This window comes from Leopardus geoffroyi, chromosome A3 (genome assembly GCF_018350155.1).
Source record: "Leopardus geoffroyi isolate Oge1 chromosome A3, O.geoffroyi_Oge1_pat1.0, whole genome shotgun sequence".
NCBI lineage: Eukaryota > Metazoa > Chordata > Mammalia > Carnivora > Felidae > Leopardus > Leopardus geoffroyi.
Window position 1 is genome coordinate 7,849,242 of NC_059336.1, and position 24,771 is coordinate 7,874,012.

Here is a 24,771-nt window from a genome sequence, read left to right on the forward strand (position 1 = left end):
TGTTCTAAACTTGAAACTAATAAGAGGGAGTATTTGAGGTTCTTAGGACCCGGAGTAAGGGTTGGTAACTACAGTGTGGGCGAATCCAGCCTGCTGTTTGTTTGGCTTTTGTAAATAAAGTTTTATTGGCACACAGCCATGCCTATCTGCTTAGGTATTATCTGTGGTTGCTTTCGCAATACAGCAAAAACAGAGACCATATGCCTAAAATATTTATATTCTGGCCCAGTAGGGGTGCCTGGGTGGCTCAGTCGGTTAAAGCTCCAACTTCAGCTCAGGTCATGATCTCACAGTTCATGAGTTCGAGCCCCGCATCGGGCTCTGTGCTGACAGCTCGGAGCCTGGAGCCTGTTTCGGATTCTGTGTCTCCCTCTGTCTCTCTCTCTCTGCCCCTCCCTGGTTCTGTCTCTCGCAAAAATAAACAAACACTAAAAAAAAAAAAAAAAAAAAAAAAAAATTATCTTCTGGCCCTTTAAAGAAAAGTGTGCAGCATGTGTTAGGGATTGATACAGCTGGCTCAGGAATCAGAATATCTGGGTTCCAATGTGAATGGACCATTTAGTGGCTATTAAAGTAATTAAACCAGGAGGGCACTAGGGTCCTGGTAGCCTCCGTAAGCAAACCAAAACATAAGCAAACCAAATTGTAAGCCAGAGTCAATGCATGGGACTCCGAGGAAATGAAATGTTTAAGAACAGCCAATCACAAGCAGCTTTCTCAAATAAAACAACCACTTAAGCCAGAGTCAATCAGATAATTTCCTTGCTTTGCTTCCACATCTTGTCTATAAAAACCTCTTGCCAGGTCCTGTGTCTGGAGCACCTCTAATCACCTTTGGCTTGGTGCCACCCGATTCCAACAAATTTTGCTCAAATAAACTTGAAAAGATTTTTTGTTCTGTTTTGCAAATAAACTTGAAAATTTTAACACGCCTCTTCACCTCCTAGCAAAGCTAAGAGATCTTGGGCATATTATTTAGATGACTCAGGCTCCTTAAGACTCAGTTTCCCCATCTATAAAATGGGGACAAAAATTATACTTACCTCATGGACCTGTTGTGGAGATTAAATAAGAGAATACAAGTAAAGCACTTAGAATAATAGTGCTTGACAATAAATAAGCATTAGGATAACCTAACAGAACTCTCTCTCTCTCTCTCTTTTTTTTTTTTTTTTTTTTTTGTCAATATATTTCATTTTCCAAAAGTCCTAGGGGCTCCTGGCTGGCTCAGTCAGTTGAATGTTCGTCTCTCGATTTTGGCTCACGTCATGGTCCCAGGGTCGTGGGATCGAGTCCCACTTGGGGGGCTCCACGCTGAGTGTGGAGGCTATTTAAGATTCTCTCTCTCCCTCTGCCCCTCTCTCCACTTGCACTCTTTCTCTAAAAAAAGAAAAACAAATTAAGTCCTAAAGGAGGTTCTGATTTTTAGTTAACTACATTCAGCAACATTTCTTTACACACTCATTAGCTTTAGACGTGCTCCAGGAACTCCGACTTCATTAAAATTATAATTATTTAACTCCGTTCCTTTTATCTCCTTCTTCCACTTAAGCCCCCATGTTGGCAGCCGAGACCTTGGGAACCAGGGAGAACTTCTTACGAGACAGTTTTGGGAGAAGAGGAAAATAAAACAAAAGCCAGCTAGAGTAAGGACCACAAACGGTGAGGGAATGCTCAAATGTGTGTGGCGAACCAAATTTTAAAAAGATGAATATGAATCTACCTGGGAGAAGGCAGATGAGCTAATGTAATGGGAAAAGCAGCCACACACAACACAGAACACACACGTACCCCAACAAAGCACGAAGTCACTTACGTGTCCCTAACCCACTAATTAATCCTCGGCTGAATTTAACCCTCCTCCCCCTCCCAGTGTTTCCCCACCTCTGAGACAAACACATCCTAACCAGCAGCGTCCTTGGAGATCCCAACTAACTCAGATCCAACTGGGAATCTAGCTCGGCAAACTTGCATTTTAGCAGGGCCTTTGGGGTTTCACTGGTCAATCTCCATTTGGGGAAATTATGCACGTTTCGGAGGAAGCACAAATCAAAGTGAATCTTTTTCTGGCCCTTGCTTGGTGTTGAGTAAAATTCACATCTTTCCCTAGAAAATACAGGATAGGATTTTCCAGGGAAAATAATAATTTTAGCAGGGCCTACCTCAGCACCTGGCACTGAGAAAGTATACAATCGATAATAACTTGCCTCCCCTCGTAGAAAGAATTCTATCCCCAGGATAGGAGTTTATTCAACCACCCAGTCAATCATCACATATTTTTCAAGCGTGAGCTATGTGTAAGGCACAGTTCTCGTGCCTGGGAAACAGGACTGCCAGATTTAGCACAGAAAAATTCGGACCATCCCAACAAATTTCAGTCTAAGATATGCAATGAGCCATTTTTCGTGTAATGACATCTCATGCAATGTTTTGGATATACTTACACTAAAAGAACAGTCATTGTGTATCAAACTTAATCGATGCCCTACACTCTATCAGGGAACACTACTGACGACAGAGTGGTGACCGAGATACACAGAACCCCGCTTCCCATGCAGTCATAGCCATTCCAGCCTCGGGAGCTCCCGGGATTTAATTCCCACCTCGAAGCTCCCAGGGGGAAAGCCTGGGGACTAGAATGACCGTCTCTTCAGAGGCACACGGCCCACTGGGGACCCATTTAGCAGATGTCACCCTGTGTTACAACTGCAACTTTATTTCCTTGTCATACTCCTATGCGCTTGAAGTCCTTGGTGACAGGGCCCGCATATCTCTTTATCCCTGTACCCCTGGATTCTATCTAGCACAGCATCTGGAACTGGAGGATGCTCAGTGCAGACCAGCTTTGTGAATGAGTGGGCAAACGTGTAAACGGTTGCACAGACGTCAAATGCAATGCCAGGCCACGCTCATGGCTCGTAAGGAAGATATTCACATACCTTCATAAACACTGGAAACGTAAGAGAAAACCAAATAGCCAGAATCCAAAGAACATAGGGGGTGAAGAAGGTTCTTTTATTTTAAAATGTTTTATGAAGGTACTCCAAATAAAACAAAGGCTTTTAAAAAACGGAGGTGGGTGATTGGAGGAAGATCACGCGAGAGCAACATGATAACCCCGTAGAGAATGCTAAAGGGCCCTTTGAAGATATTTCTTCACCTCACAGGTAGGAGTCAGGTCAAAGCGCTGATTTCACGTGTCGGTAATATAATAAAAAATAACTTCCTGTAGTTAACCGGAGCCGTAGCATTAATAAGTGAGGAATACAGTATCAGCAAATAACAAATAATGAAGAGCCATTTTATTGTCAGTACTGACTGTCATACAACTGAAACACTCAGAAGGGAAATCACAAGAATCCACAAAAGGATAGATTCAGAGGAAGTGGAAGGGACACAGTATCTACGATAGAAAATCATTTTGCGGCATTGACTCCTTTCTGTCCAGCTGTAAGAGGGGGAACGAGAAGTCGAAATCTATAGAGCATGTTTCAATCACGCTAAGATTTTTTAAAAAAAGAAAAAAAAAAGAAAGAAAAAGACAAATATTGCATTGCCGTTTCCCAATGACCACACGATCAGCCGGGGACTTTCAGATTCTTTCCTTCGTGGTCTCCCTCGCTGTCATCTTGCCGCCTCGAGGATCTGCGGTGGCTGACACATCCCAGGTGCGTCCCACAACCACTCTGGGCAGCTCGTGTCAGTGCTCAGACCGGTAGGCAGGAAAAGTCTCTGTTCGATGAAGCTTCAGAGGGCTGGCAACATCTTTTCCAAAAAAAAAAAAAAAAAAAAAAAAGGAATTTAAAAACGGCAGTTACATTTCAAGAAAGCCCCCGACCAAATTAGCTAGCGACAAGTTTCTATATAACAGAAGCAAGTGATATGCAACATAGGACTTTTTTCTCCAGAGGCCACTCACAGTGATATGCAAATAAGAGTCAGGAGAGACTTCATGATTACCATATCATTTGCATGTGGTCTTTGCACTGAGCTGTGATCAGACCGCTAGCGGTGACATTCCTCCTTAATCTTTAAAATTTTTCATCATCCCCTATATTCGGGGTATTTAAAGGAAATGCGAAGAATCATAGGACTAGGAAATCTTTTGTGTAGGCACTCTTTGGAAACCTGATCAGAAATAAGGCAATATTATATTTATACTTAGGAAATTTTTTTATCAGGACTCCCTAAAATCCACACAGGCTTTATTATTTCAGGTGTAGGTTCCAAACCAAGAAAAGCGAAGAAGTCACGAAGGCAGCTCCAAGGGCCACTGTCAGCAGCCTTTGTGACCTACGACAGGGGCTGGCCAACTTTCTCTATAAAGGGCCAGATACTAGATATTTCAGATTTTGCAGACCGTATGGTCTCACTGCAGCCACTCAACAAAAGCGACCCGGTGAATACGTGACAAATGGGCACGGATGTCCCGCAAAACTTCGTGAACGACAACAGACAGCAGACCGGGTGGTTTGGCCGGCAGGCCACCCGTTTGCCAGTCCCCTTGGACAGGGCGCTTGGTTTTATACAAACGAGAGGTTTCACTGCCATCTGCTGGCTAGAGGTTTTACCGCAAGCTGCGAAATTCACGCTGCTGGCTATGGAGCAGCTCTGAGCAGGAGCAGAGCCCGGGTCCAGCCCGGGTCACACAGCAACAGGGCTGCGGCTACATGGAGCACCCATGCCCCGCTGGAGAGGGAGACGCAGAACCCGAAGCAGGCTCCAGGCTCCGAGCTGTCAGCACAGAGCCCAACGCGGGGCTCGAATTCACCAACCGCGAGATCCTGACCTGAGCTAAAGTCACACGCTTCACTGACTGAGCCATCCCGGGGCCCCTAAAACAATGCTGTTTTCAAATACTGTGCCAAGCAAAAAGGTTTATGTGGCACATGGCTGAGTGCACCGTCCAGAGCATTGTCACAAGGGCCCTGACCTCCGTCAGACCTAGTCAGAACCTTTCGGACATGAGTCATGGACTCAGATATTGGCAAGCCTCAAATCAGGACCGTAAGGAAATCTATAGTCATACAGTCACTGGTACACAACAGCAGTGGTTATGATTAGAGCAGCTTGACTATTAAAACATCCCAAATCCCAAGAGATCGTTTCTTCCAACCTCCTGACCATTTTGAACACAGATTCTATTTTCTTTCCAGTATACGCGTGTGCGCACGCTGTCACATAGAGAAACTGTGCCGATGAGTTTGGATACTATGGGCTCACCTCGCCGGCTCAGGCGGTGGAATATCGGACTCTTGATCTCAGGGTCATGAGTTCAAGCCCCATGTCGGGTGCAGAGATTACTCAGTGAGTTTGAGTGCGACAGGTGAACATCCTGGTACGTCTTTGTCACAGTTTGATAAAAATTCCCAAGGGAAGCAGACAGCACACAAACAGTATCAACGCAAAACTCAAATCAAGTACAAAGCCCTTCCCGAACCTTCATCTGTGGCTCCTTAGGCTCTAAAAGTTTGAATGAAAGGGCTCAGAGTGTTCACCTGGGGTCAGATTGTAGTGAAACCCCTGCAGCTTCTATCACGCTGGCTAAGTGAACGCTGGTTTTAAAGGCAGGTGGTGGAGTCACCTGTCCCACATTTTTGCGGTTCACACAAAGATCATGAGCTGGTACTGGCCTGCAGACCCCATCTGGGCCCATGTTCTCTGGCCTGCACCGGTCATAACACATTGGGAATTGACTGTCACTATTCAAATAACTTCAAAAGTTCTGTAAAGGTGCCGATTTCTCTGTTCTCCTGTAAAACTGGAAAACACGCTGGGCCCATCTTCTGCCCCAGGGTCGCTGTGATTCACCAGGGACCAACCCACACCCACCTGTGCCCTGTCCCGCTGTTTGCGCGTCCTCCCTGGCCCAGAGAGACATGAGAGTTCGAGACCTTCATTTATTTGTTGCCTTTTGACACGTGTTCAGATATTAATCTACCTTTTCTTAACCGATGCACATACCACGTATGTGACTACGTTAGAATTAAGATGGAAAAAAACAATGCTGACTTGCCACTTGCTCTGGGAACCTACATCCTTAAATAGGTAAATTGCACGGGCTGGAATCAATCCTCTGGAGGACCTGTTTCCATTGTATGGTATGTGCCTTGGAAACGGTCATGGCGGCAGGATTTCTTCTCCCGGGTAAGAATATACGAAAAAAGAAAGGAGCTTTAATGCCAGTCCCTCCCTCCACTAGCCACGCGATCTTAAGCAAGTACTTGACCTCTAAGGGTCTCGGGTTCCGCGGTGACTGAAATGGAGAACACTGTCCTCCGTTTGGCTCTTGCCAAATCAAACTGCTGCCGGGAGAACCAGATGAGGCAACATGCCGGATGCCCGGTACAGTGTGATGCAAACATTTGGTGCCAACCTGTGATTTCCTGAAATAACCGAAAGTCAAATCTGATAAATGAGTTGCATGCCTATTTTTTTCTTGGTTTTAAACAAGTGATGCTATCGTTCAAGGCAATTGCAGCAAAAGGATTCAGGAGATATTGAGTCATGGAGCCCCTCAGGAGTGAGGCTAAAGATTCCCAGGAGGGTAACTTTGAGGTGAAGGGCACCCACGGAAGCTGATTCACCTGCTGTCTCCTACCGCCCCTTAGGCACCAGCCACACTGCTTCCATTTTGGTCTCTGCCCCGGCTCATTTCTGTCTCAGGACCTTTGCACTTGCTGAACTCCCTATGGAGAATCTTTTCCCTGGACTGCAGAATGGCTGCTTTTCCTCAGACTGCAGGTCTCGAGGTAATGCTACAGGCCCCTGTGACGGATGCCCTACCTAAAGAAGCCCCTCTTGTCTTCTGATCGTTCCCAGACCAATAACCCTGCTTCACCACTCTCCATGACAGATAACATTTCTTTTCAATGTGACCAAATTTGATATTAAATACATTTGTGTAATTATTGCCCGTGACTCCGTTAGGCTTTCGGCTTTAGGAGGGCAGAAGCATGCCTGTCTAGCAGCCTGTGTGTCCCCGTCACCTAGCACAGTGCTTGGCATAGAGCCGATGCTCCAAGAACACTCACCGACTGAACGAGAGAGTGAGTGGGTGAATGAATAGAAAAACAAAGACCTCACTTACCAGTTGGGTGACCTTGGACCCCACTACTAACCCTTCAAATTCTTAGTTGCTTAGTTGCAGACGAGAATAATATACTCTCGAATGGCTGTTTTAAGGACTAAGATCATGTATGATAGGAACTCAGTGCAAAGCCTTCAATACAGCAGGCCTTCAAGAAAGGGTATCTTCATAAAAAAATACTCATTCAGTGTGTCGCGTCTGCCTTGTGAGGAACAAATCTAGCACTTGACTGGTGGTATGTTAATGTTCGCTTATATAAAAAAGGAGAGAAGAGGTTTCACGTTCAAATAAGTCTGCCGAGCCCTGGTTTCAACAAGATTAAACAGACTCTTCATGGCAGGACATCTCAAAATCTTGAAAATAGAGACTGGCATTCTTAATCTCTAAAAAAGGAGAATGTCCCTGAACATGTAGCATTTTCCCCAAACTTACTGGACCACAGCACTAGTTTGGGAAAGGGCCATCTCCAGCCGGGTGAGTACTCCACAGACCACAATTGGGAAAACACCACTCTGTGGTTCTGTTATGCGACGCGCTCCTGAAAGAATCCTGCGCACCCAGCGTTCAACTTGCTGAACGCTTCTTTCTTAAATTTCTTCCAGTGTTCATGATAAACCTCTTTTACGTGTTGATTTTGTACATGCTCAACCCTAGAAGGGAAATTCTATGTGAAAATTAGAAATGGGGCAGGAGAAGCAGTGATAGTGGATGAAATATGGCTTCATACGCCCAGCATGGGTCAAAGTCAGCACCTCTTCCCCACCTAAGACAGCAAGGATAAGAGAACAATTCCAAAACCAACCAGCAGGTGGCTCTGTAGGACTAAATTTGGAGAGGAAATGGCAAATTCTCCAACCTGACGGGCAAATTCTCCAACCTGACGGGCAAATTCTCCCATAAGGGTCTAGGTGCTTTCCAAGACTGACCTCCAGACCACAGGAAAAGTCATCCTGACATATGTTCAGGCAAATGAGCCGGCCAGAGGAATCACAGCTCATAAGTACCATCAAAACAAGAAGAAATGATGTGCCATGTAACCTCAGGCAACAGGGTAATGGTGTCATGATTTTTTTCCCCAGTTTCAGCTTTAATCCAGGGGTGGGAGAAAGGGAAGGAGGAAGATGGGAGGAAGAGGTGAAACGATAGATGAACTCATCCTATTTTTCACGTAACTGACCACCTTGGAGAAGCAAGATCAATTTTAGGCAGTCTGACAGAAAAAACAACTTAAGGTAACACATTACTGGTAAACTGAGTCCCACACTACACACAGACCATATGTTGGTACTGTATCTCAGAGAGTAGTGGTGACTCAAAGATAAAATAGACACATCGACACAGAACCCGCAGGCGAAGAAATCTCTCAGTGAACATTGGTACAAACGAAGTATCAAAACAAAACACTTGTAACGGAAGTATGTGAAAGCAAACAGGCTGCTCGAGTAACTGTTACAAAAACACAAAGCCAAAAAACCCCAAATAATTCTGAAGCAGTTGCAACGCCACTTTCACCCACACAGATAGTATAAGATAGCAGGATATTTCACCAAGTACGCCACACAGGAAAACTGCAAGAACTCAAACGGAAATGTGTGTGTTCAGTGAAGATCACACTATGTAACAAAAAGCGGACAACGGAGGTTTTAACTATCATCTTCAAAACCGTATAGGTTATCAATACAAAGCTGGATAATCCACTCTGTGTGCAGAAAATCTGCGGTATTCATTCTCATGACTGGCATCAATTTCATTAGAAGCCACGTCATCACTATCTTCAAATTGCTGTTTTGTAACTACGATTCCTGGGTTCCTTGAAAAATCTATACCAAGAAATTTGAACCTAATTTTACAGTAATACCTCATTACTTTTGAGTGATGGAGGATGGGGATAATTAATAATAAACCTAATAATAAAGGGAATAAACCCAAGTTTAATTGCGACGAGTTATTGGATTTGCGGCATGCTGGTTTTGATACAAAATAACAGGAACTTCTCAAAGAATGCAAACTTCTTTCTTTGCTGTGATGCCTTGTATTGTTCTGCTCTGCTTCCAGAGGTAACATTATCACTATTATCTATTATTTTGGAATTAGTGGATTACTCGTCTTTGACAATCATCCCAGACCCATGAGCGGAGCATGGCCCTCCAACCATAATACGGGCTTTTTGCACGCAAGTAAATTTGCAAATTTTGTTGCCGTTGAAAAAAAATGTGTCTGTATCCTGTAAATAAAGCCATTTTCTTCATAGTAACCAGATGCAGACATTGTCGGAATACTCGTGTATACTCTAAGAGCATACTAACAGTGGGTAACAGCATCTACAACATCCTCTTTTAACCTAAAAAGATGTTTTAAAGTATTATTACACAATCAGGGTCCTGATAAGACCCTTGGGCTTTATCCTTTCTGATGAATGACTATTCATTTTGGTCAAGGATAGTTAGATTAGTTACAGATAGAAAGGTGAGTATATTCTATGTCCCGAGGATTCTTAAGCTCTGGGATGTTCACTAATAAATACTAAAACTTCCAACACATCCCAAGTAAGTGTTCAGGACGTCCTCACTCTCAGCGCATCTTTGCAAACACACTCATCTAGGGAAACCCCGAGATACATCAACTTTGATGCAAACTGACTTCTCAAATTCCCACACCGTATCACAAGAACTAAGATCACCTCCCAATTTCCTCCCTATGAAGCCTACATCACTTTGGTTCTCGACTCTATTTTACATTCCAGGCACATAGAATCTAAAGACATATTTTTTTGGGTAAAGATCCTCCTGGCAAGGGTAGGGAAAGTCAAGTTCCAAAGCAATTCAATAGCTCTGTGTACATGTATGTTATGCATACTTCTTTCAAACTTTCAATAACTGCTATTTATTTATCGTATTTTAAAAATACATATAGCCAGTTGCTATAATAGTATGAAGGCAGTAAAATACAATTTTCTTTACAAAAATAAATTTATTTAAGTAGAAGAGATGGCATAAAATTGAGCGATAGTATAAGAGGTATGATAGGAGAAAAATGCTCATGACGTAATTCCCATATTGCAGAAATTTCTGAACATGATATGGGAACAATGGTCTTTCTGACAACCTGATCTAACCCAACCCTCTCTCTGTGGGTATGTTCTGGAAAGTAAGCACATTTATCAGTTACTTACGGGGCAGTCACTCACATAGGCACTCGGGATATGGCCACTGAGAAGGGCTAAAAGGAAGGCTGAGTGATGACGAAACAGCGCCATTTACGGCCGAGGCCACTGTTTTCTGTGGTCATTCATTTGTCCTTACATTCATTTATTCAGCCCATTTCTGCACAGAACATTTCTGCCGTCGAGCACACGCCCTTCAACGTTCTGGGATCTTCCAGCTCATCATGGAAAGTTCTTCAGCAGGGACCCCTCCACATAGACCTATTTACTTTTTAGAAATATGCAGGGGCACCTGGGAGGCTCAGTCGTTAAGCGTCTGACTTCAGCTTAGGTCATGATCCCATGGTTCATGGGTTCGACCCCGTGTCGGGCTCTCTGCTGTCAGCACAGAGTCTCTTTGGATCCTCTGCCTCCTCCTCTTTCTGCCCCTCCCCTACTGGTTCGCTCTCTCTCTCAAAGTAAATAAAATAAACCTAAAAAGCTCCATAGGCACCAGGTATTCTTATATACTATAAAACATAAAAACTACATTTGAAAAGATAAGAAATGTCTGATTTTTTTTTTTCCCCTAATTGCTCCCATTGTCCCCTCCCTGGATTATTCTGTATCCTGCTTCTAAGACCACTTTCCGGAAGACAGGATGTGTTGAGATGTGCTGAGCGTGCCGGCAGAACTAGAACCCAGGACCCGGACCCCGGTGCGTCCCTTTCCAGCAGCACATGGTTGCAAAGCTCGGGCCCTCATGAGAGTCGCCTGGAGGGCTTGATGACACACAGACGGCTGGGCCCTGACCTCACAGCTCCCGATTCTGCAGGTCCCGGGAGCAGCCTGCAAACCTGCACGCTAGCAAGCTCCCGAGGGATGCTGATGCCGTTCGCGCTCAGCGCCCTAGACCACCTCTCGCAGCGTGGACGCCAGCCCTCTTGCCCACACGGACCTCTGGTGTCGAGGGCCCAAGACTCTGCGCGGTGACAGAGTACGCGCCCGGCAGTGAGGCCTCGACGGGGGACCCCGGCTCGGGCAGGAAGCGGGCAGCCGGCCCGGCCGAGCCCCCTGCGCAGAGGCCAGATGCACCGCCTGCCCCCGGCCCCGCGCTTACCTTGCAGGCGGCAGAGCTGCCCGGCGCTGTGCTGACGCGTGATGTGCTGCCAGTAGGCGCTGCGGGGCAGAGGCGCCATGGTGCTCAGCGAGGCAGCCCGCTGGCTCATCTTCATCTGGAGCTGCAGCGAAGAGAAGAAAACGGAGCGTCAGCGACCCCGGGGCTGGAAACCACCTGGCAGAGAGCCGGAGGGCTAGCGGTCAGGACCATGGACAGCTGGCGGGCAAATCAGCGAGGGCTTCCCGGTGGGGGCCACGGCTACTGTTTTTGCCTACTGAACAGCATCGCTTCTTCACCCTGCTGGCAACGGTGTGTCCCTTTTCCTCTGGGGAACCTCCCTCCGCCTCAGCTCAATCCATCTAGTTACACGGTGGAGACCTCACCATTGATTCTTGGGGTGGTCTGGTGACCCAAGCCAAGACAAGAAGACACAACCCCTGGGAACATTTATCAGCACTTTTGCAAAGAGAGCATCAGTAGAGGTGAAGCCAAGCGTTTTTGCCTGTTTTGTTCACAGCTTTCTCCCCCAGGTCTAGAATGTTTCCTGGCAGATGGTAGGTTCACGATAATGCGTGTTGCGTTGAATGAATGGCTTCCTTGGGAGGTTGCTGAGGACAGGAGACAGGACAGAAAGAAGCCTGTCTTGAAGTAACGGAGAGAGAGTGTGCCAGCCAATGAGCTGATTCAGAGGAAGACAGCCAAGAAAAGGGGGTGACCTTGGACCCCACGTGAAGCTGGAAACTAACCCTGGACTTCTCAGTGATAGGAACCAATGATCTCTTCTCAGTTCAAGCTGATTTGAATTCGGTATTCTGTCCCCAGCATCAGAACAAAACGCTGTCTGCTTCCAGGCACCTGATACCTTGTTCCAGATACCAAGGGAGGAAAAGGGGAAGCCGGGGCTCTTGGTCCAGGTCCTGGGGCGTCATCGGTGGCCTGTCTGACACACTGGGGGAACTGACCTTACAAGGGAAGTTTCAGAGAGAAGGTGGCCCAGAGGGACGGGTAGGAGTGGAGTAGGAGGACAGGTGCACGGGGACAGCAAGCTGGAAGGGCAGGAGTGGGATGGGAGGCAGTCCTCAGCCACCCTCTCATCCCAGCCCAGGTTTCAATGCAATCACGCATAGTTTTATTACACATTAATAGAAGAAGTGACTATTCGAATGTTTGATTTCCTGGAGTTGCCTGGCTATCAAATAACCCACCTCAGTCTCATAAGTGTGCCCAGAAACACACAGATTTGCACAAGGGTACGCGGCAGGACATGATTTGCAAGCATGCAGAACTGGAGGCAGCTGGAGCCTCCACCACTGAAGACCTGGTTAATTGAGCTGAGACACGACGGCATACTAGACAACTGGGAACCAGAGGAAGGGAGATCAACTCAAAGGGGAACACTTATACATCGTGTCATGAAGGAACCGGTGAGTTGCAGACCACTGTTTTCTACCGGCATGTCATTTTAACTGCTCGTATGAGAGGCAGTTACATTAAATGCCTGCCCACTGGACCTGCTCGGCACTTGCCTAGCACAAACCAGGTACAGGAAAACATGGAGGGTAGTATTATCATTATGAATTACAAGGTCCATTTAAAGACTTCAAAAAAAAATTTTAAGCTTATCTATTTAGTTTGAGAGAGAGACACACAGACAGGGAGGGGCAGAGAGAGAGGGACAGCGAAAGCATCCCGAGCAGGCTCCGCACTCTCAGCGCACAGCCCAACGCGGGCCTTGCCCTCGCGAACTGTGAGATCATGACCTGAGCCGAAATCAAGAGTTAGACGCTTAACTGATCGAACCACTCAGGCAGCCCCTAGGGATTATTATTTTTTTTTTTTTTTTGAAAGAAAACTCTCCACTCTGCACACCTCATCGGCATGGGACATCCAGCCCTAACATCTGTCCGTCCATTCAGTGAAGCCAAAGCAAGAGGAGGCTTCATACTCTGGAGACCAAAACTCATTGTAGTCAATGAGACTGAACTTGAGAAGAGATGATCACCACTTATTCCGAAGGTAATTTAATTTATACGTGCTGCATTTACATGCCGTGGATTGAATTCTCAGTCCTATCACAATAGGACAATTACCAAAATGTGTCCCCTGGTAGACTCTGACCGCACCAGGTTTCATGGGTACGTTTTCTCCTAAACACATCCTGTTAGACCAAAAGGGCAAAGAGCCGAGAAAAAAGCTGACAGAAAAGTTCTAGTGTGGTGGTTTCTCTATTTCTGTACACGTGGACGTCTCAAAGCTTACGAGCAAGAGCCAAAAGCAAGCAGAAACCTATTGATAAGTGACTGCTGGTGACATTCAACCTCATTTACATGGAATGAAAAAAAAATACATAAATAAAGGGAGGAAAAGACCGGGAATTCCAAGGTACTGATTACTGGATTTTTCCTAATAAAAAGAGATCACAGTTGATATTATAGAAAATGTAATATAAAGGAAACATTTGGGAAAATTCTGTCACTTCAAATTATTCACTACAGCACGGTGAATATACTTCTGCAGGCAGAATGATTTGACTATATTTTTAGAAAGCTTATCTAGGAACAAGAATGCAATGACACCAACATCATGTTTCATGGAGAACATTACAAAGCCTGGCTTTCTATTTCTTCCTCAACCCTCTGAAAGATTACCATGGTTTATGAAAGGGGCATTTTCATGGTCTCCGGAGAAAAAAGATGAAAAAAAAAAGTCTTATTTAACAATGCAATTCTTTAAGGGGGAGAGGTCATTTGGTGATATGTCTGTCAGGAAAGCTCCTGCCCTCATTCTTTACTGCTGCAAGGTATGCTGAGCCTTGATCTCAACACCCAGTGCAGGGGGCATGAGTGGATGCTCACATGTACGGCAGGTGGAAGTGGAAAGTAGCACTACATTTTTGGAGGAGTTAAAATTGGGTCCTTTCGAGTGTCTGGAGAGAATGATTGTATTCGTTCCCTTTTTTTTTTCAAACTTTTATACGGTTTGATGTTTTCCTTTTACAAAAATCATAGGAGTTTCACAGTAAGAAGTAAAAAATAAAAATTACCCCGAGCCATAAAAATTTAAAGTATAGCTATTTCTTCTATAGCGTAACATGGATATTTCTGGAAAAATCTCCCCATCTGCAAAACTGCTAGGAAAATCAGTTTATGCGAAGATCCCTCAAAACGTTCCGCTGTTTTCGAACCAGAGTCCTTGCTACTCCGAGAGGCAGCTTGGAGGCTGGAGGCCACGCAAGGGTTATTAAACACGGAAAAACATTTGGTTAGAAATGTTGTATTCAGAAAGCTGGGCTACAGAGATGGAATGCAGGCTCTACCCAAAAGGTGACGTGGCTGGACGTGTGGCCACGTGAACAAGACATATGGCAAGGTGGGGACGCACCTCTCTGCCTGGAGCCTTCGGTGCCTCTGCTCGTTTCTTTTCTTTCTTTCTTTTCTTTTATGTTTATTTACTTTCAGAAAGAGAGAGAGAGAGAGCAAAAGTGCATGAGCAGGGGAGGGGGAGGGAGGGAGTGAGAGGGAAGGGGGAGAGAGAGAGAATCCCAAGCAGGCTCCACACTGACAGCGCAGAGCCTGATGCAGGACTCAAACCCAGGTACCGCGAGATCATGACCTGAGCCGAAATCAAGAGTCGGATGCTTAACCGACTGAGCCGCCCAGGTGCCCCCCACCTCTGCTCATTTCTTATCTTCTTACATTGTAGCTGGAAGAGGCTGTGTCTGTGCAGTAGTTTACTGAGGGCTCTCCCCTTTCCCGTTAAAGGTTACAATACCACTCCTGCTATTCTGGGCTTTCCTTGCCTAGAAAAAAAGTGTTTTTTGTACCAACACACTTTGATATTAGAATGAATCATTCTCCAGTTTATCAAATGCATCTGAGCTCACCATGGATACAGAAATGGTGCTTTAAGAAGAACCAGATACCGTATCTGACGGTCTTGTTCCCATTTTTCCATTAAATAGGTATCCTTGAACTCTTTATTAAAAAAATTATCCAAATCATCCATTTTGCATCCTGCAACTATGAGGGAAATTTAATACAGTCGAGGAATATCAAAGGACAGGAATATCTAGCCCAGTCTGTGTTCACAAGCCAAAACACTAAGACCCGGGCTCACACAGCAAGGTAGCAGCCAGTACCTGCTTCCCAGGACCTGAGTCTCAGGACCTTCTGACAGGCGCCTATTTGTTCTTTATTCAAGTTCAAGGTTAGTTAAATTCCAACTGCCTCTTAAAACCACGGCTGCCAAAATGGGGAACAGCCTTTACATGTGCTCATAAACGTTTGTCTGATTTTTCCAGAGCTTACGAGGTTTGGCCGCCTGATCAATAAATGGAAAGTACATTTATTCAGCTTGTCAACAAATACTTGTTGATTTTAAGGCACAGTCTATAATCTCAAGGAATTTTTGTCCAAGACATTACAATAAAGGCTAAGACAGAGGACATCTGAGAAAGGAAAGAAAGGGGCATAAAAATCTGAACAGCAGGTAGGGGTGCCTGGGTGGCTCAGTTGGTTAAGCGTCCGACTTCGGCTCAGGTCATGATCTCATGGTTCGTGGGTTCGAGCCCCGCGTCGGGCTCAGTGCTGACAGCTCAGAGCCTGGAGCCTGCTTCAGATTCTGTGTGTCCCTCTCTCTCTGTCCCTCCCCTGCTCATGCTCTGTCTCTCTCTCTCAAAAATAAATAAACATAAAAAAATTTTAGGGGCGCCTGGGTGGCTCGGTCGGTCAAGCGTCTGACTTTGGCTCAGGTCGTGATCTCGCGGTCTGTGGGTTTGAGCCCCGTGTCGGGCTCTGTGCTGACAGCTCAGAGCCTGGAGCCTGCTTCGGATTCTGTGTCTCCCTCTCTCTCTGCCCCTCCCCCATTCGTGCTCTGTCCCTGTCTCTCTAAAATAAACAAAAATTTTAAAAAAAATTCTGAGCAGCGGGAGGGCCCACAGGAAGCAGTCAGAGAGGAATTCCTCGGGGAGCTACCACCCACACAATCTAATCCCCAGTAATCTCCCCCGGGTCACTGAGATTCACCGCATTCTTAGTACACCTCCCAGACTACCTCAGTCCACAGAAGGGCTGCAGGATGTCTGAGGTCACACTAGGCATCCTTAGCTGCTGCTTCTAAATGTTAGGCTCTTGAGAGGCCTGGATGTCTGCCACACTAGCAGATCTGGGGATGATATGCCCCAGGCACAGGGAACAATGCACGTGGTCAGTGCAAGGCAGTCATGTGTACAGCTTGAAGAAGGCAGGGTGCGTATATACCCAAGACTCGTTAGAAGATCAGTGGCTAGGGGCGCCTGGGGGACTCAGCCAGTTAAGCATCCTACTCTTGATTCTGGCTCAGGTCAGGATCTCACGGTCGTGGGACTGAGCCCCACAATGGACTCTGCGCAGACAGTGTGGAGCCTGCTTGGGATTCTCGCTCTCCTTCTCTCTCTGCTCCTCCCCCGTGCTCTCTCTCTCAAAATAAATCAACTTAAAAAAAAAAAAAAAAAGATCAGCAGCTAAAAACCAGAATTTTAGAACCAGGAGAGAATTTTGTCATTTGTTTTGTTCACTGATGTATTCTCAGCTCTCAGAACAGCGCCTGGTAAACAAGGTTAACAGTGGATGCTGGGTAAACACTTGCGGACGGAAAGAATGGGTCCAATCCATGATGCGGTAGGGCTGGCTCGAACCAGCTTGCAAAAGCCAACTCGTGCATTTTCAGGCATTTTGAGAGCTGGCCGTTAAATACAGCCATCAGTAAGAATTACGTTACATAACCTTACAGTGAAATAAATTAGATATAAATCACGTCTACAAGTGTATACACGTTATTCGAGTCGTAACACAGGTGTGACTGAAAACCCACCACTTCCTGATTATTTTACTGTCACCTGTGATCTGAGGTTATCTGAGACTGTTACATCCACTTGGGAGACATGCTAAAATAGTACGCTTCTGTGTATCACTTCCCAACTCTGTGCACCCACGCGTGCACGTGTTATTAAACGTTTGCCCGCACGGGAGCGAGTCCAATCCCAAGCGTGAAAGGAGGGCCCGAGGACAAACGGGCTGCGTGTGGTGTGTGTGTGCCTCATCTCCTTACTTCTCTCACCTGGTTCGTGCCTACCTTGCCTTCAGGAGTCAGCTCAGGGACCCTCAACATTTTCCTGACATCTCTTCTCCCTTAACGGCATCAAGTGCTCCTTCCAGACATCTCATGATCTGCTCTGATTTCCAGCATTTCATTGTTTTGTTGATAGCTGCCCACCTCTACTGTAGACCATAAACTCCTGGAAGGTGGTAAGTATTTTAGCTCTGTACCCCCAGCATCTCACGGAGGCCTCCAGCAGCTTCACAAATACAGAATGGATGAATGAGTGGATGAACGAGTGGGTGGACGGACGGATGGATGGATGGACGCACAAACCCCGCTTCTGCCCAGGAAGCAGGGACTAGTTCTCCGAAAGCAATCCGAATCAACCCAGGATATGAGAAGCACTGTTAGCCCAAGGCTGCCTGCTGAAGCCCCAGGTCCAGGTTAAATTAACACGGCTTTCACTGGCTGTGGGGGACGTGGTAATAAGACTCTGCTTCCTGCCACTTTGCTATTCAAGTGACGAGCAGAGGCAAGGCCTCGGGGAAAGACCTGCCTATGTGCAGATGCACAATTGGCCAGGATAGTCCAGCAGCAGGGGAGTTCAGCTCTACACATTTATTCATTCTATTAGCAGCGTTAGCTCAAGATCCCACCAGGGAAGAAAGTCAGGCTTCGGGAAAGTCAAGCAAATGCCCTCTTATACTTCAACAACTCAAACTTTCTCCCTCAACAGCAGGGAGGCACGGGGGTCTCTCCTGCCCCAGCCTAAGAGTGCTGATGCTGTCCAGTGGCCGGAAATACTCAACCAATCAACAGTGGTAACCGATCGGCATTCGAAGGCACAAAAGCACTGTGTTGCCGGGAACAGAGAAGGGCCGTGGAGTCAGAGAGGGTGCTCCAGTTCAGGCTGTGCTCCACAGGGACCCTGTGATATGGGACACATCCTCCTCTTGTTTGAGCCTCAGGGTGTCCTTTCTCATAGAACTTCCCTTTTAATGAGACGAAGAAACGAAACACAAAAAACACCATCCGACTGCCACGAAAAAGAACGAGGTCCTGGTACCTGCTACTACGTGGATGGACCTGAAAACAGGAAGCCGGGGGAATAAAGCCAGTTGCAAAAGGCCATACATTGTATGAGTTCATTTACGTGAAATGTCCAGAACCGGCAAATCCAGAGAGAAAGAGAAAATAAATTAGTGGTTGCCTGCAGCTGTGCAGGGGATGGCTAAAGGTGGTGGGTTTCCTTTGGGGGTGATGAAAATATTCCGGAGTTGATTGTGGTGACGGATACAACTCCATGAATATATTGGGACCATGAAATTGTGTAGTTGAAAGGGGGTATTGTATGGTATGTGAATTGTATCTCTGTAAGCTGTCATCACAACAATAAAATCAGATAGTACTATGTGCTATGCAGATTATTAAAAAAATGCATGATTGGGGCACCTGGGTAGCTCAGTTGGTTGCGTGTCTGACTCTTAATTTCAGCTCAGGTTGTGATCTCTCAGGTTGTAGGATCGAGCCCCGTGTCAGGCTCTGATCTCAGTGTGGAGCCTGCTTGTGATTCTCTCCCCCTCTCTCTCTGCCCCTCTCCTCTGCTTGTGCTCGCTCTCTCTCTCTCTCTTGCTCTAAAAAAAATGCATGATATCATAAGTTAGTGGGTGGCTACTTCTGGCCAATCAGTCCCAGGGGAAGCGACATTTAAACTTGAGTGACAAACAGCCCAAGCATGGTCCCCCATCATTATCATGGTCAACAACCCAGACAGGTCCTTTTAAAACTCCCCCGCGACGCTCACAGTGAGGGAAATGCTGATGGCCAAGGCCCTTCCCTCATAATGATGGGCAAATCATATCAACCCTCTCGGGAGAGAAACAAGTCTAATGATCGCTATTTATAGCTTCTCGGTGAGAAAAACAAACACCCCCCCCCCAAAAAAAAACCTGTCCTCCACGCCATCAACCGCAGTTTTGGTTTCCGTATTCTTCATGTGGTTTGGCCGAAGACCTGTGGCCCTGTGCACCTCTTTTTCGAGGGTGAGAACCACAGCACAGAGCAGCGGTGGGTGTCAGCCGAGACGCTCCGCCATATCGCCCTTCTCTGGAGTCCAACCGTTTAAAAAAAATTTTTTTTTTCAACGTTTATTTATTTTTGGGACAGAGAGAGACAGAGCATGAACGGGGGAGGGGCAGAGAGAGAGGGAGACACAGAATCGGAAACAGGCTCCAGGCTCCGAGCCATCAGCCCAGAGCCCGACGCGGGGCTCGAACTCACGGACCGCGAGATCGTGACCTGGCTGAAGTCGGACGCTCAACCGACTGCGCCACCCAGGCGCCCCTGGAGTCCAACCGTTTTCCAGCAGAGCACCGTGTGGCTCGAAATGGAACAGCATCACAGGGCGCATCTACGTGCCCCGGGGTGGACCATAAGCACCAGATGCCGCGTCCGTGACATCTGTCTGGAGCCGTTCGCAAACAGGCCCGCGTCGTCACAACGGCAGGCTGGCGCTTCGAGGACTCCTCCCAACCTCCCCGGGCTCTTCCACCTGCACCGGGTTGCTCCTGACAGTAACTGGAGCAGTTTTCCACTAGCAACGCTGCAGATGCAAATCATTTCGCCATTTTCCACCTACCGAACCCGGTCCCCGAAGGGACGGAACCGGAACACCGGTTCTGACAACGAGATTCAGCTGTGAGTCAGAGCTACCTCTGCGCCAGACCGTCCGCTCGACCTGACAGCCTCCCAAAGCTCACGCGGTTCTGATAACACCCTCGGTTCAAGTATACACAAACCGACTTACTTTCTACGGGTATTTTAAGCACCAAGTGCGAGCAAAGTTGAGTCAGAGGGACAACTCGAGAGAGAAAAAGTAAAACTGAACCTCAGTGTCTCCTTTATCCCGCTCAGTGCTCAGCCCTGTTCACGCTACCCTCCGTGTTCATTGACATTCTCTGCCTTCGCGAACTACGACGCCTTCTTGTTCTGCCTACTTGCTCTCCTGTGAGAAGAATATTTGAAAATGTGCTCTACCTAGGCGTTCCTGGCCCTGGGGCAACAGTTCTCCCACCTTAGCAAGCCAAAATATCATCTGGAGGGTTTGTTCAAAGGCAGATTCCTGGGCCCCCCCGACCAGGAATTTGCATTTCTACCTAGTTTCCAGATGGTTCTGATCTTACTGGTCCAGGGACCTCACGTGGAGAACCATTGCTCTGCGTCCTTTGCACCAATCATTCAGGGAAAAAGAAAGAAACAAACAAAATTTTTTTTTCTACCGCGGTTAAGAACCCAAACCTGGCCAAAATCAGGGTTAAAGTCTGGAATCTGCCACTAATAACTGCATGACTCTAGGCGAGTTATTTAACCTCCTTTATTCCTTAATATCTCATGAGTAAAGAAGAGAGAAAAACAGCTTCTACCTTACAGGTAATTTTAAGAACACACATGACTTAACGGTGGGGTTCCCTAAATTTAGCAATATTGTCATTAACCCTGTGTCAATCAAAATACTGTCTTTAGCAAGAGTTTCTAAAAAAGGTCCTAGGAGGAACAGTCACATCTTCTTTTTAAACCTAAACATTTGATATTGGATTGTTCCTGGCTTGAGGACAGAAGCTTTAAGAAGTTTTCGGGAAACAACAGTAAAAGGCCACCCAATTAAATAAAAAAATATGCTTAGAGAACATATTTAATCACCTGGTCCCAGTTGGTATACAATGAATTCAGTGAATGTAAGTATGAATGAGCTCTTAGCATAGGCACTGAATAACTGTAGGAAAAGGAGAAAATCCAGAGCTCTAGAGCCCCCCCTAAAACCAAAGTCTGCCCCTCCCCCACCTTGGGGAGCATACACTCTCCTGGCCAGCTCTCCCTTTAGATTCGGTAGGATTTTGCTTGTTAGCGCCTAAAAGGGGGTGGGAGGGAGGTCCACATTTTCATGATGTTTATGGTCTTGTGATAAACTGTATTCACAAGTCACTTTAAACTTGTAATAAAATTGTAATCTTTCTCTCCTAGTACTGATATATTTTTATTATGTTCAGGAACTACACAAAAGAATATAAGGTAGATTTGAAATAAGCCCTTTATACATTTCCTAGAAAAAACAAAGGCAAAGAAATAAAGAGAACTTTCAACACGTTAATAATTTCCTTCTAGTCTTTTTTTAACGTGCATACATAATGTGTATTTAACACAAATTGCGTGATTGTTTATATGTTGTGAAGTCATCCTGTTTCACATTTAATATATTGTGACCATACCTTAATGTTCCTACACACTACTATCTTGCACACGCCATTTAATGTCTATTCACAGCTCATCCTTTGCGTGTGCCATTCTTTATTTGTTCATTTCCCTAACCATTTTTAAAAACGTTTATTTATTTTGAGAGAGACAGCGAGCAGGGGAGGGGCAGAGAGAGGGAGAGAGAGAAACCCGAGCAGGCTCCACACTCAGCACAGAGCCCAACTCGGGGCTCGATCTCACGACCGTGAGATCATGATCTCAGCTAAAATCAAGATACTCGACCGACTGAGCCACCCAGGTGCCCCCTCCCTGACCATTTTTTAAGTTACCAGATGAGACCATGGAATTAAATTCTGACTGCTCTCCTTCATGACGTTTCTTTTTTTCCTGCTAACCACAATTTTTATTCTGGGACCCACTTTAATCAACACCTTTTCTGATAGCCACTATTTAAATGAATTTTAAAATTTAATTTAAATTTACATGTCAAATTGGATCTTAGAATGACTCAAAAATTACTTTCAAATTGTACAACATCAGAAAAGTAGATGAGTTGGTAATTTCATTTTTACTCTTAGAATAAAAAATAAAAAGCAGTCTTATCTTCACATTACTGTGCATCTACACAACAGACAAATCTGTAGCCATTAAAAAGAAAAAGGTAGACAGATCTTTGTGAAGCTATTTTGAAACAATCCTAAGAATAAGGGGCCACAATTACTCATCTACACACGCACACAGGGACAGCTCATCACTGGGGTGGGTTTAAGTATCATCTATCCGCACTCTGATGCTTTTCAAATGGATACCTGTAACTCCAATCTGTCCCCTAAACCTCAGGCTTGTGTGTTGAACATCCCACCTCTACCTACATGCTTGGTAGGCATCCCTCATTGAACGCGTACAAACCTCAATTACCGCTTTTGACTGTTCGCTCCCTCCAATCTCTTCCCCTTCTACATAAATGGTTCATTCTACCTGTTGCTTTGGTTAAAGAAGAAGGTGGAAAAACCTGTGAGACTACCTTCTTCACTCTGTCCTATAGGATTGCTCATCCATCAGCAAATCTTGTTTTTACAATCTTCAAACTGTGTTGAGAATCCCTACTTTTCACCACGTTCAGCCCGCCATGTTGGTCCACGTCATGGCACTCACCTGAACACCAAGATGGCTGAAATAGCTCCCTAATGTGTCCTCCTGCTGGTACCCTTATCCCATCTACCACGAATCTTTTCCAAATAGCAGCCAGGGAGTTCCTTTCAAAAGTGAAGTCAGCATATCTCACCTTTCTCCAAACCTTCCAATGACTTCCCAAACCATCGCAAGAAAAATCCAAAGTCTTTATCGTAGCTACAAGGTCACATAGTGCCTTGCTTCTAGTTACTTCTAGACCACACCTCCTACTCTTCTCCTCCTCACTTTATTTGCTTCAGAATCACAGCCTCCTTGACCTTGAACATGCAAAGCATGAAATGGCCTCAGGACCTTTGCACTTAAAGTCCCCTCTGCCTGGAACAGTTGGCCCTCAGAAATGTTCAAGGCTTACACCTGACTTCTCTCAGTTCTCTGCCAGAGTATCAACCCATCAGAGCAACAAACCCCCATCATTCTCTCCTGCTGTACACTGCAGTGTTCCTCACAGCATTCACCGACTCTTGTCATGGATTTATATGCCTATTGTTGATTGTCTATCCCCCCACAACAATGTAGCAAATTCTTTGAAGACTGAGGACTGATTCTTGTTCTCTGCTATACTCCTGCTTCCTAGAATAGGGCCTGCCACAAAGTAGATACTCATATTTGTAGAATGAATGAATCTATTACTAAATAGACGTGTTTTATATCTAATGAGCGATACGCGTTCTGGAAGGATACAAAAGAATCCGGCAAAGTGCTTTTGAGAACGTAAACTGGGGATACAGTTTACAGGGTCTGGGGTGATAATGCACAGGAGAGAGACTTTACACTCCAGGTACCTCATGCAAGATTTGCAATTTTACATCATGTGCAAATCAAATCCTCAATCCGGAAATCTCCTTTTGATACTAACGCATCTCAAAGTAAATCACAGCTTCCTCCCTCAACTGCACACCATCCCATTCACTAGTTTCAAGAACTCTGCAGCTGGGAATGGGGCACTGAGGACTACGTGTAAGGACCCCACTCGTCTACGAACAGGCTTGCACAGAGCAAACATCTCTCTACTTCCTACACTGGAGTTTCCTTTTTTTTAATGTTTATTTATTTTGAGAGGGGGAGAGGAAGAGAGCGAGAGCACAAGCAGGAAAGGGGCAGAGAGAGAGGGAGAGAGAGAATCCCCATCCTGACATGAAGCGCGAACCCACAAACTGTGAGGTCATGACCTGAGCAGACACCAAGAGTCGGGACTCTTAAGGGACCGAGCCACCCAGGCACCTCCCTACCCTGTAGCTTTACAGGCCCTCCCCGTCCCCAGCCCTCACTCCTTTGAGTCTTCTCCAAATGAGACATAGGAGAAAATGGAAGCCAGGAGCAGTTACAAGGAGACTAGAGAAGAGTTGTCAAAGAAGCTAAAACATAATTTCAAATCTCTAGCCAGAGAGAAGCACTTCGTCTATCTCATGAATAGTAAATCTGTGTTGAACTGAATCTTAAAATGGTAGGTTTTTTCTTAAAAATCCAGACCAAATGTCTCCCTTCAAAGAGACCAGTGGTCTTTGACAATACTTAAAAAAAGAAAAAAGGCATCAAAACGAGCACGTGTTCGTGGAGGGTGCAGTCTGTTTGCCAAGTCTGACAGATTTCTGAGGTTTATCAAATACACTGTAAAGTCCCAGCAAATAGATCTTGTATGGGTTAGTGTCCAATAATTAGACACCCACCAGAGCGGTCTCCTCAACCGATGGGCGTATGTCTTCCTATGCATCTTTGTATGTGTGCAGGACGTCAGGGCATGCGGCCCCATGCTGTGCTGTCTCTGGCTCTTGTCCCAGGGATCAAGGAGCCAGCTCCTCAGAGCCACTGGAGGCGTTGAGAGCCACTTTGAGAGCAGTGAGCAACTCGCTTGAGAACTTACTAGACATTCTGCAGACCTGTGGAAACACGGGAGGT

At 45.9% G+C, this 24,771-nt stretch overlaps 1 protein-coding gene across 3 annotated transcripts in view; it reads right to left on the reverse strand.

The window, feature by feature from the left end:
- Nucleotides 1–3,280: 3,280 nt before the first annotated feature.
- Nucleotides 3,281–24,771, reverse strand: part of DOK5 (docking protein 5) — a 154,053-nt gene continuing 132,562 nt past the window's right edge. For all 3 annotated transcript variants that reach the window (XM_045444170.1, XM_045444171.1, XM_045444172.1), the window contains 2 exons: nucleotides 11,353–11,473; nucleotides 3,281–3,765 (listed from right to left, as the gene is read on the reverse strand). In XM_045444170.1, the coding sequence (XP_045300126.1) occupies nucleotides 3,701–3,765; nucleotides 11,353–11,473 (186 nt within the window). In that variant the 3' untranslated portion in view covers nucleotides 3,281–3,700. The remainder of the gene's footprint in view (nucleotides 3,766–11,352; nucleotides 11,474–24,771) is intronic.